Below are 13,026 nucleotides of genomic sequence, written 5' to 3'. Positions count from 1 at the left end.
CAGAAATTAGCAGGATACCAGTCACAATTGTACATGTTACAGGGTGGTTCAGGTTTGGCTGGTAACCATAGTCTGGTAAGCAAAATTGTATTGTGCTTAGCTTTAGAAATTGGGCCCTGGATCTGAACCGCCCCGCCCACTTCCTGCATCCCCTTCCTTATAGGCGCTGTAATCTCTTGAGGGCGCTCTTTGAGATGACTGACGGGGAAATAATTGATGTCCCAAGCAATGTCATGTCGATCTTGTCGCATGAAGAATTTGATAAATTTTCTACTTTTGGGTGCTAAACTGCAAAGCTAATCGACACTACATTGTGTGAGAAGTCACAAACCACCCGTCCAGAATGTCTGATTGTAACATGGATGCTGAACAGACGAACGAAATGACAGAAAAGGTGGGTGTTTTTTAACATCTCGTCTCGGTCTCAGGCTCAGCCCACTCGATCCCGAGTCGAGCTCTGTAAAAAAGAAAGTGGGCAATAAATACTCGTACGCAATATTTTAGCGATGGCATATCAATCTGATTCTGAAGCTCTCATCATGTTACACTTGAGTTCGACCTTGGTCTCAATGTGGACATAATGATAATGGAGGTAGAATTGTACTGTACTGCATGACAGGAAAGTAATGAAAAATAAAGAACCCCTTTTTTAATGGTTCATTCGATTCAGCAGCATCATGCATGTATGTTGTTCAGTCAGTCAGTAGGGATAACTTTCCGTATGGCGCCACCACTTTTTCACTCATTTTTACAAAAAGGGACATCTCATTGAGGTTAATTAGATACTATGATATTTCATATCGAATGAAAAAGTGGTGGCGCCATATGGAAATTTTTCCGTCAAGGTTTTTACTTTGGTTTGGTTTGGATACTAATTTATGTCACGCATGGGTTTGGGTTTGTCACGTTGCAAACCCAATTTTAAAAGAACACATACCCAGTCAGTGAACATTTATTTAGCAGTGTTTTGGTTAGTTGCGATATTAAGAGGTTTTTTTTTTTCCCTCCCATCCCCCCCTGATTTTTGGAAAACTACAACAATGTGTTAATAAGAAACAAGGGAGCCGGAGCTACGTTAGGCCGAGTAAAAAAAGAAACATGTTTAGCGTCCGGGTTTCTCAAAAAAAGAGCGTCCGGGTTTCTCAAAAAAAGAGAAGCGGGTGCTTTTTATTTTTTTATTTCAAGATGGCCGCCATTCTTTTTAAAATGTCAAATATCCATTGTTTTTTCTACTACTCAAACACACCATACATAAATGAAACATTTTGGTCAAGACATTCAGATTGTTTTAGCTGAGATAGTTTAAAATAACCCTTTTTTCATCATAAAAAAAAAAAAGTGCATACAAAAATAAAATAAAAAATAAAACAAAAGAGGAAGCGGCCTCTAAAAAGGAAGCGGGCGGGGATGCTAAACATGTTTCTTTTTTTACTTGGCCTTACTCAAGTTAGTAGCTCCTGCTCCCTTGTTTCTTTACACATTGTTGTGGTAAACCAATGTTTTGGGTAGATGTCCGAAATTGTAAGAAATTGCGGCAAATCTGTGGTACAATAATTTAATCTTAGGACTTCCCACTTTCCCCATCAATCATGATACCTGATTTGTACTAATATAATCTCCCTTTTTAGAAAATTAGTTTTAATGGTTGGAGGAACGCGGCACATGAGGAAAATTGAGTTTGAAACGATTTTGTAAACTTGATTTCCTGTCATTCTAATAGGAGCCTGAGGTCGAGAGGGAGTCACAATCCGACTCTGACAGCATCCTGACAGAAACAACAAGTGTACTTCAAGAACTACTAGACAAGCTTGATATCCATACGGCAGCATCCCAACCACCAGCAACCAGTGAAGAAACATCCCAATCCAATTCAATGCCCTGTCCATCGCAGGATACACCTTCTTCACCAACTACCGAGGTCGACCCTGATCACAGACAGACACACCAGCAGAGGTATGGTGACCCTTTTGATGTCCAGGTGCCTTCCTTGGTATCGCTTCCCAACGAGGGGGAGAGGTGGGCAAGACTGAGGAACCAATTGATTGGATCACCTTATTTCGAGCCCTACTTAAGGAAGACTGAAGAGCCGTCCGCGTGGAGTATCGATGAGGCGTTTGTGAGCTATTGTCTAGACAGGTTAGTCTTTTATTTTTTAATATTTTTATGTAAACATCCAGGTCAGACTGCACAAAATCTCAAATCTCAACAATTCTTTTATTTGTTTTATTTTTATGTTGAGAAAAAAAAAAAAAACATAAATTAAGAATGTTTACTTAGCTTCTTGGAATACTATTCTTAAATTTATCTGAATCTGAAAGGTTTGACATTTTTTATTGTGTGTTCATTATGAAACTACTCTGTTTTTACACAGATGCGAGTTTTAGTTAAAGTTTTGAAATATCCTGTGGCGGTGGGGTGTCCAAGTTTGCAGATAATCCCAAATGTCATTCATTTTCAATTCCTTCCCAAACAATGTCATAGGTATACAGTACATGTACATGTAGAAGGATGAGAAACTGAGATTGTGTCTTATTTTAGCCTTTCTTAAGTCTGCTTGGTGAACAAGGAGCTGTTCTGACTTTCTTATGTACATAGTTGTTCTAATGTTTGTCTGTCCATAGGTTAGGGAACAAAAGCATCTGGCGTTAACGACTGGCTTTGCCTTATACCTAAATGTTGTCATTATATTCTACTTATTCTTGAATCATTGTGTATCTAATTAATGTATACCATGCTTTTGTAATTATGGCATAAATGTGTATTATTGTATTGAATGACAGCATTGAAATAATTGTTACTGAATTGAATTGAAATATTGAACAAGGAGCTGATGGCTCTCTTATGTGTCTACCTGGTGAAAAGGGAGCCGTTGTGACTTTCTTACATGTACATCTTCCTTGTATTAAAACCAAAGGGTTGTCAATATTTTATTTTGTGAACATTTGAAGAAATTATGCTTTTTGATATACATGTAATTCTCAAGTGTCTCTAAGGATACTGTACCTAAAGACTCCTTTCTATAGCTCCAGGAGTTGCAGAAGTGCCATCATTTCATCATGCCTCCTAAACTTGGCTTCCTTGTTCTGTTATTTTAAACCTTCTTTTTCTGAATTCACTACAGGGTGTTTTACATGGAGATCTATCTGCCAAAATACCAATACATTTGGATGACAATGATTTGTTTAATTTCCTTTCAGCATAGAGGGGGTTCTGAACCCAGAAGCTATCATGGCCACTGAATCAACACAACTCAAGACTGTGAAGAAAACAACAAGGAGAAAAGGGAAACCACAAAAATATGAGAGGTACGTACATGTACACCATGTGTACACTGAGTAAATGTTTTGCTGTCTGTGTGTTTCTTATGAGAGGTTGTTGTGGAATTTGTATGAGACGTCAGATGTGTAAACTCTTCCCTTTTTATGGATTACTAGCCTTGCTCAATTATTCGCTCCGAAAAGACGCCGCTGTAAACCCACCCGTATACCCTTTGCATGGTGCATGCGATCACACCGCATGACCCACCCGTATACACACTGTCACATCGTACGACTACTGCACACAAGTCATCCGCACTTGTACCACTAACCGCATGCGAAGGCCGACAGCCTTGTCGGGTCTGTAACTTCCGGGTTTAATGTGTTGTATTGAAAAATTTCCACTTGTGGAAAAAATTGGGGGGGCTCTCGGATATGCTAGTATGCAGCCTATGAATGTATATCTTTCGTCAGACCTATCAGACAACACAGGATGTGAGGCAAATGAACTATTCATTTTGACGTCCAATCACGCATGCCTATCATATCATGCTCGCTGAGCGTCCGTGGTGGTGGTGTGTGATGTAGACATGTCTCGTCTTTCGCGGGCATTATGGTAATGAGCTGACCGTGGGAACTCTTCGCTTATTATAGTAATGAGGTCAGTGGCTTCAACACAGACCCTACAAGGCTGTCGGCCTGACGGCCTCCGCATGCGGATAGTGTACGGGGGGCATCGTGTCGTGCGATGTTACGCACAGTGAATACGGGTGGGTTTTATACAGCGGCGGTCTTTTTTCGGAGTGAATAATTCGACTGCCTTGAGCAAGGCTAATGGATTACTGACTTGTTGCCATACCTATCTGTGGGGTTATTTAATATGCATCCCTCTCCAAAACCCCTTGCTCATTATTGTTAGCATACCACCTTCATTTCAGTTTTACTATCATATTATTATTTTCGCCCAATTTACTCCTCTTTGAGTATTTGTCTTTGCTTTTGTGATCATTTGCTGTAATTTATTTCCCTTAGAATTTGTCAGGCAGTTTTAAAACAAGCTTGTTTTGGATTCTGTAAAATGCCCCTACATGTATATTGGTATGCTCTGTATCCATTACATTATATATTTTTCATTTCATTTTCATTATTATTTTTCTTGACCAGTTCTTGGCCAAGTTTTGGTAGATGTTTGTTTTGTTTTTGGGCTTTGCAGAAAAAAAATTGCTATAACTAAGGAAATTTGTTATGCTGAGCTAAAATTCCAGTTGCATCTGTGTAAGCTGACACGGCAGTGTGGCTGGTAACTTGTTAAGCGAAACTTTGCTTAATTCTAAGCAGATTGATTGTGCTCTATGAGATGGGCCCGATTTCAAACAGTTGCTTTAAAAAAGCACAACAATATTCTAAGCACAACAAATTTAAGCTTACGAGAATAAGAATACCAGCCAATTTACCATGTCACATGTACCATTTGTGACTGGTATCCTGCTCATTTCTGCTTAGCAGTGAGTTGTTGAGTCTAACGCATCTTATTTTGTTTTTTATCGGTTATATTTTATCGTGTGTAGATAGGGATACTTTTTATTGTTGAACCAATGTCTTTAAAGGCAGTGGACACTATCGGTAATTGTCAAAGATTAGCCCTCACAGTTACATGTAATGTATCTCAACATATGCATAAAATAACAAACCTGTGAAAATTTGAGCTCAATCGGTCATCAAACTTGCAAGATAATAATGAAAGAAAAAAACACCCTAGTCACACAAAATGTGTGCATTTAGATGGTTGATTTCGAGACCTCAAGTTCTAAATCTGAAGTCTCGAAATCAAATTCGTAGAAAATTACTTCTTTTTTGAAAACTATGGCACTTCAGAGGGAGCCTTTCTCACAATGTTTTATACCATCAACCTCAAGAAAGGTTTTATGCTAATAATTATTTTGAGTAATTACCAATAGTGGCCACTGCCTTTAATGTGCTTTTAATGTATTTTAATCTATCATTGTTTTAGTTTGATAACTAGTGTTTGTAAAAGCAGTATTTTCTGCTTTGAAGTAGCTCCGTGAAGTAAGGCCATGGTTGTAATGTGATTGTTCTGATGTCTTTAATAACAGAGTAAAAGACAAACCGTTAGATGATTCTCCGCTGCCACCTTCCAGAAAGAGGAAGAGTCTCCAGAATGGAATGTCACTCAACACCGAGCATCAATCCCTGTCAGTCACTGATGGTAATGTCATGTCAATCAGCGATGAGTTAGAAGAAGATGATTTCTTTGCTATGGATGACAATCCCAGTGATCTGGATTACCAACCGGTACCCATCATACGATATGTAAGTTTTTTTTATTGAGATGTCTCGTACAAGTGATCTGGGCCCAATTTCATGGCTTTGCTTACCGCCGATTTCTGTGCTTACGATCACCATAATAATAATAAACAGTTCTTATAAAGCGCATATTACAATTAAGTCTCTACGCGCTTGAGTGGGTAAACAGGTGTGTTTTAAGTTGTAACTTAAATTGTTCCAGGGTGGGGCAGTTTTTGATGTGGTGTGAAAGATTGTTCCATAGTTCAGGTGCAGTGAATTGGACGCTTACCGTACTTGCTGTCTGCGCTAACCGTGTAAGCGTAGAATACTTAGTAACAGGGAGTACACACCCACACAACCCCTAAATACACCTTTCCAAGATGTATTTCTTTAGTTCATAGTTTTGTTGCTTTCCATTTGGATTTATTGTATATTTTCCTTAATTGCTATTTTGCTTTCTTTTCACTGGATTTCAATGTATTGTTTTGTTCACATTGTCTCTGTGGACTAGTCTCTTACAAATGCCTATTCTTATTATTATTAATATCCTTGTACTTGTTTGTGCATTTGTCATTTGATTTGTTGATTTATTTCATGTTTGTTACCTAAATTTGTTTACTGGCTGTTTGTGTAATGTTACTAGTGAATCTTTTTGTACGCCTTGTGTGCCATTATAGGCAGATTTGTGTGCTATAGAAATCCTAAATTAATATTATTATTATTATTATTATTATTACTTTCCAATTTGCTATTTTCTCATATTATATCAATCTTCTGATATTATATTATGCACACATATGGAATGAGGTCAATAGTGCTCTTCTAGTCACCCAAGGGACTGTTTGAAACCAGAAAAGGGTCCTATTTCTGAGGTCAAAGGCTGAGGGAAATAACTCCCTTCTCTGATCATGCGCAGGGCCAAGGGAGGATAGACATGCACTGTTGACTGAATTATGCCAGTCCATAGTATTTTATAACTCACTGGTTGCCATTGAATGGCCCTGCCAGGACGGATAACACAACACTCATGATGCATTACTTTTCTTGCAATATGATGTGTGTGTTTCTTGATTTCCTAAATGCCTCCTTGTTTATTAATCCGTTTTTTTTTTTTTTTTTTCAATTTTAAAGTATTTTAATATACCATTTATATTCTTATTAATGTTTAATTTGTATGTATTATGTGTTGTAGGCCTACCGTACTGTTTTGTAATTCAGCCAGTAGCCTTCAATGAGCAGTTTTTAATAAATCATAACTATAATAATAAAAGTAAGAAGAAGATTTTGTTACTCCGTTATCTTATCATCTCATTGATTTCTTACCTTCTCAGCCCAAGCGAAGACGTAAAAGTCTTCCAAGGACCATCAAAAACAGCCGGGTATCATCAAAAACACCAACAACACCAAAAACAACAACTCCGAAACCCAAGAAACGTATTGAAACTGACAAACTCCTTACCAAAAAGAAGGCCCCCGCAAAGAAGAAGAAGAGGGCTAAGAAGATTCCCAAGCCCGAGCAGAATGGACCGCCACGTAAAAGAGGACGCCCCAAAAAAGTGATTTCAGAAAGCCAAAAGGCAACTCTGAAGGCTGAGAAAGCATCCAAGTAAGTTATTGCCTTTTATGATGCACTATTCACGGAAATTAATCTGGACTCTCAGTTAATAAAATAAAATCACTCGTTTATAAAAGTTCTACCTTCATTTACTGATGGCGATATTTTCCTGTAGAGTTTAATTTCAAGTCAATACATCCATGATCCACTTTCCCAACAGCACATTTTGTAAAAAGAACTTAACATGGAGGTTGGAGGTAGTGAATGATGTTCTGTGCATTCAACATTTTAAAGTGAAACGTTCACATATGTTTTAAGATGTATTTCATGAACAATTATCTTCCCCATGAATCAATTTTAGCCAAAATGTTTTTCTCCTTCAAAGAGTAATCAATTAGAACAATTTCCTGCAAAAAGAAATTCCCTTTGTTTTAATGTCTAAATTAACATCGTTTGCTTCATTTTATAAATGTTTTTTTTAATATATATTTTTCTGTTATGTACAGGCAGTATGTTCGCATGGAAGTTAGGCTCCAGAGGCTGCCAAAGATGTACGAGTGCAAAACATGCTTTGAGCAGTTTCCAGAGGCAGAGGACATCAAGAATCATTTCTTTAGTGTCCACCGACGGGAGAGTATTCCATTTCCATCTCAGTTAACCAACCCCGAGGGCGTAGGAGGGACCAGCACTGAAGCAGGAGTAACTGATCCTGACAGCCAGTTAACGGACATCACCAAGTTAGCCACTCTCCTCAGGCAGTGTCCCAAATGCAAGAAGTTTGTTGACAACATGACCGTCCACAAACGAGAACATCGGGAGAGAAACTTCATCTGCGAAGAGTGCGGCAAGGGCTTCACCGAGAATCAGATCCTGCAAAAACATCGCAAGATACACGAGATGGACCGCACCGGGGATCGCTACAAGTGTGAAGTGTGCGACAAGACGTACCGCTTCTCGCAGAACCTTCGCAGTCACATGCTGTACCATGGCGGCGAGAAGACCTTCATCTGCGACCACTGTGGGAAATCTTTCTACACCAATAACAGACTGATTATCCACTCGGCGATACACATGAAGGAAAAGCCTTATAAGTGCAGCGAGTGCGGTCGTGGTTTCTCACAGAAGAGTAACATGCAGAAACATGAACGTGTCCACACTGGGGTGAAGCCATACCAGTGTGAGCTCTGCATGGAATCTTTCAACCATAAAGTGAGTTTGAAGAACCATAAAAAGAAGCACCACGGCATCGACTGGTGGAAGGATGTTGGAAGGCCTAAGCCGATCACAACCAAACGAGCCAAGGATCCAACACCACCACAAGGTGTGATTGTTAACAGAGAGCTACAATTAACAGGCCAAGCAAAACAGAACACTGTACAACTCCCGAAAGAGCAACCTGTGAATAATATGGAGAACCAATGGAAGGGCAGAAACGTACCGGTACCCCTCGAACGGGAAAACAATGCAGTCGGTCACTGGCGAGATGACCGACAACCCATCAGAGAAATAGAGCAGGTGGAGAGCCAGTGGCATCGCCAAGAAAATGAAATGCCCATCGATCATCATAACCAACCGGAGGAGCCTGTGAGGTTACAGAACTTGCAGCCAGCGGGCAACCAGTGGAAGGGCAGTAATGTTCCATCATTGGAGAGGCAGGGACAACCGGGGGACCCTGGAATGGCAGCATTCTTCTACCCGTCTACCTATCTTCAAGGATACCCATCGGGATACCCTGGAATGCCCGTTATACCTTTAAACTCAGAGACGTCTGGTCATCCTGCTACCAGGCCTTCCTATTGAATCTTAACAAAATAAAATATTGTGTGAGGGGGTCGTCCACAATTATCCACATTTTCGCACGCGTACAAACCATACACTTTGTCAATACCCCCCCCCCCCATCCTAAAAGTGTACAAAGAAAAACACTCCACATTATTCTGCAAGTTAACCCTGTTTATTATGAGCACGGATATGAAATGTATAAAGAACATACACAAGTTAAACAAATGCCCTCCCTACACATGTAATTTCCTGCTTAGAAGACCCTGCTTATGTATCTGACTTTCAAAATGTAAATTAAACACAAACAGACACTGCACCATATCTAATGGTTCAAAAAATTGTTTGTTTGACATTTTTTCAGTCATGAAGGCATATAGCAGGCTTTAAACCCCTCCCTCCCAGCATACTCCCTGTGTTCAGTTTATTTGCTTGTGAAAATATTGATAATTGTGAACATCCTCTCCATGTAAGTTACTCATGCGATTGTTGGCAACTGTTGAACATTGTCACCTGCCACTTTTCTAGAAATGTCCTCAGACACGACAACTTCTTGTTATCTCTGGTCCAAAAGTCCTGTTAACGAAGGGATTTTGAAGTAGGATTTGAAACTTTGCATGGTGGAAATACGATATAGAAAGGTTTGCGGTAACACCATGTAATGACTATCTCTAATGAGTTGGGGTGATTCTGAAAAGAACCGTTGGTTTCAACATGACGTTTCGATCAGTATGCTCTGATCGTCTTCTGGAGAAGTGTACTTCATCGGTAAATGCAACAACAGCTTTTCCATTTGACGTTTTATTACATGATAATATGCAAACACTACATGAATAGCAAGCCAGTGATTTCAAAACAGAGTTTTGAATTCTTTATCAATGTGTTTAACAAACAAAACATTAAATGATATAGAGGCAACAACTTTTTAACGAGACTTTTTAATTTGTTGGAATCATGTTTTTCTTTTTAAAAGAGATTTGAACTGAATGCTTTGTCAATTTGTTTTGAAAAGAACAAACAAACAAAACATGAAACGCTAGGTTTGGTGCAACAAGTTTGTATCAAGACTTTTGACTTTGTTGAAATCATGTCTTTCTGTGTATGCCACAAGGTTTGATTTCTCTTGATGTACAAAACCAGTTGCAAGTCTGTGTATTATGGCCTGTTTCGAAACGATGGCTCCGTCCTCTCATCTGAAGCCCTGAGCATGTCTGCAAAACACGCGATTGTTAAAACCGTCGCGGGCCAAGCAAGCCTGAGCCGAATCCAAAGCCGAAGCAGTGGGTTTGAAAAGGGCCCAAGATTCCATGATACATTTTTTGTTTCTGGTTTATTGTATGCAATGCATTAATATAGCAATGTTTTACTGAACATTTAGACCTTTAAAAATGTCTCGTCAATAACTTCCTTGTAAAGCAATAGGCCTTTAGAGAACTTATGTAAATTAGTCATTACCTCTAGCGAACTATATCACATGTTTTTTAATTTTTTGTGTATAACTTTTACACATAATTGACCGTTTTACTCATGTATCTTTACCAACTTTCTTATATGTTTTGCCTTATTAAGAAACTATTTAAATTGTAGCAAGGCGTTTTTATTTTGTTTGTTAGTTCAGTCTTGAGCAAAAAGCTTTTACTAGAAAAAAAAAACATTTGTATTTTTGTAACTGTAGTTGTGCACAAGTTATATAACAACTAGAGGGCACACTGGTGATGCTGCTTGCACAAACGCGACGGTACTGCAAGGAGGCGCGCGCCATTCTGTACGCGCGTGGAATATGAAACACAAGTTGGAGTTTGTTGAATGCTACGCGATGCTGTTTTTTCAACTTACAAAATGGCCGCACAAACACGCGCTGTGCAATGCCTGTTTTTCAACTTAGAAAATGGTCGCCTGCACGCATGCCGGGTCGCGTATATAGGCCAGTGCGCCCTCTAGTTCTTATATATAACTCTATGGGCTAAAGTTAGTTTGTTGCATTGTAGTTCCAATCCCTTTCTTCTCCGAGCTAAAAAAACTTGCCTATGGTTACCTCTCATATCACCAAGGATGAAAGTGGGAGAGTGATCTTCTCATGTTTGGTCAGCTCTATATGTGTCCCTATCAAGTTGCCACTGATTTTAAAAGTAGAAGGAACTTGGCTAGTTTGAATGCTTAGATAATCTTCCAGCTAAGGAAACTCGGGAAACTCCTACAAGGGGATATAAGCGCTAAGCTGGCAACAGCTAATCTCTCTCATACAGACATTGGTGTGTCATACTGCACAAACCATGAAAATTTGTTTCAGTAACTAGACAACAATACTTATTCTTATCATTGTAAAAATCAGCGGTAAGCTTGGTAGTTGTAAGCAATGATAACGTAGGGCGTTGACACTTGGCTTAAAATTGCTCATGCTTGACTTAAATTATATCTGTATTCAAGAAAGACTTCAAAACTTTAAATGAACAGTTTTGCTAACAAACCAAGTGCTGGCAGTGTGAGGCAATTTATGCCACATACATCTTATCTGAAAAACCTGTAGAAGTTTGAGATCAATTGGCCATCTGGGTCACGAGAAAATAGTCAAAATCGATTTAACATTTTGCATGACATCGATTCAAAGAAATATATATATGAAACACTCACTGAGTTTTGAAATCCAAAAGCGAAATTAGATTTTTTATTTCTCATCAAATATGACATTTCAAATATGACGTTTCGGACATAAAATTTCAAGGGATGTTTTCTACTACCATCATCATTAGACCATTTTAAGTAAATCTGTGATCTTCACGATTTTTTGTCTTACCAGATCTGTAGTGTTTGTTTAAGGGGAATTGACAATAATTGGTAATTACAGCTGTTGTTAGTATAATTAAAACACTGTGAGAAACGGCTCCCTTTGAAGTAACGTAGTTTTTGAGAAAGAAGTAATTTTCCAGATTTGATTTTGAGACCTCAGAATAAGATTTTGAGGTCTAGAAATCAAGCATCTGAAACAACACAACTTTGGTGACAAGGGTGTTTTTATTTTCTTTCATTATTATCTTGCAACTTCGACGACCAATAGAGCACAAACTTTCACAGGTTTATTATTTATGCGTATGTTGAGATGCACCAAGTGAGAAGATTGGCCTTTGACACTTACTTAAGGTGTCAAATGTCTCTAAGCTTAAACTTTTTTAATAATACAACAAATGAAACAAAGAATTTGACATCAAACTAACAATTTTTTTTTAATGCACTTAATTTTATTTAATTGAAAGTTTTTAAGCAACTAGAATTAACAAACTATCGAACAATGCCTTAAAACTTTCTCAAAAAAAAACCCAGCAGACAGTAACAAAATGAAAGCAAATGTAATCCAGTCGACAAGAGTACTAAAACTTTGTTTGGAATGCCATATTGGTGTCAAACATGTATGTTATAATCAAGATTTTTTCACACACATTTTTCAGGGGATACCTCTGTCCTTTTAGAAAGGAAATTTTAAAACAATACCACTAGATTTTTTCACTTTGGATATCATGCAAGTAGAAATTAACTTCACGTTTTGAATTTTGAGTAATGGGTGCATTTATTCAATGGAAGAGCTTTTGCAGTGATGTTGAACCAAACTAGGATCATCTACAGTTTAATCCGTATGGAAAGTATTATCGGAATGTGGTTTTTTAATAGAACTATATCAATGGTTCACTCTTCACAATTTGATCAACTCTACATTTATCCTCTTGTATTGTCAACTCAAATGTAAATAAAATCTTATTGCAAATTATCATCCCTGTTTGTAGCCGATAAGTGTTTTTGGGGTAAAACTAGTGTTGCAGTTAATGTAGTACTACATTAACTATAGTACTACATTAACTATAACACTACTTTTTAACCTGCCATTTTCAACACCCTGATTCCAAAACGATCCCAAATCAACCCCCAACATTAAAACTTCAACCCATCCACAAAACTCCAACCTCAAAAGCTCATCCCCAACCCATCCACAAAACTCCTTCCCTAACCACAAAACCTCATCCCCAAAACCCCTTCTCGAACCCCACACCCCAACCCATCCATAAAACCCCTTCCCAAACCCCAACCAATCTACAAAACCCCGTCCCCAACCCATCCGCTAAGCCCTAAACCACAAAA

The 13,026-nt window shown here is 38.4% G+C and overlaps 1 protein-coding gene across 1 annotated transcript; it reads left to right on the top strand.

The window, feature by feature from the left end:
- Window positions 1–213: 213 nt before the first annotated feature.
- On the top strand, window positions 214–12,962 carry LOC139939498 (uncharacterized). Its single transcript, XM_071935462.1, has 6 exons — window positions 214–394; window positions 1,721–2,136; window positions 3,198–3,305; window positions 5,372–5,588; window positions 6,896–7,170; window positions 7,626–12,962. Exons 1-6 carry the CDS (start codon window positions 344–346, stop codon window positions 8,917–8,919), a joined length of 2,361 nt encoding a protein of 786 aa, XP_071791563.1. The 5' UTR covers window positions 214–343; the 3' UTR covers window positions 8,920–12,962.
- Window positions 12,963–13,026: the final 64 nt, after the last annotated feature.

This window comes from Asterias amurensis, chromosome 7, assembly GCF_032118995.1.
Source record: "Asterias amurensis chromosome 7, ASM3211899v1".
Lineage (NCBI taxonomy): Eukaryota > Metazoa > Echinodermata > Asteroidea > Forcipulatida > Asteriidae > Asterias > Asterias amurensis.
The sequence above is the reverse complement of the archived record's forward strand: the minus strand, read 5'-3'. Positions and strand labels throughout refer to the sequence as shown.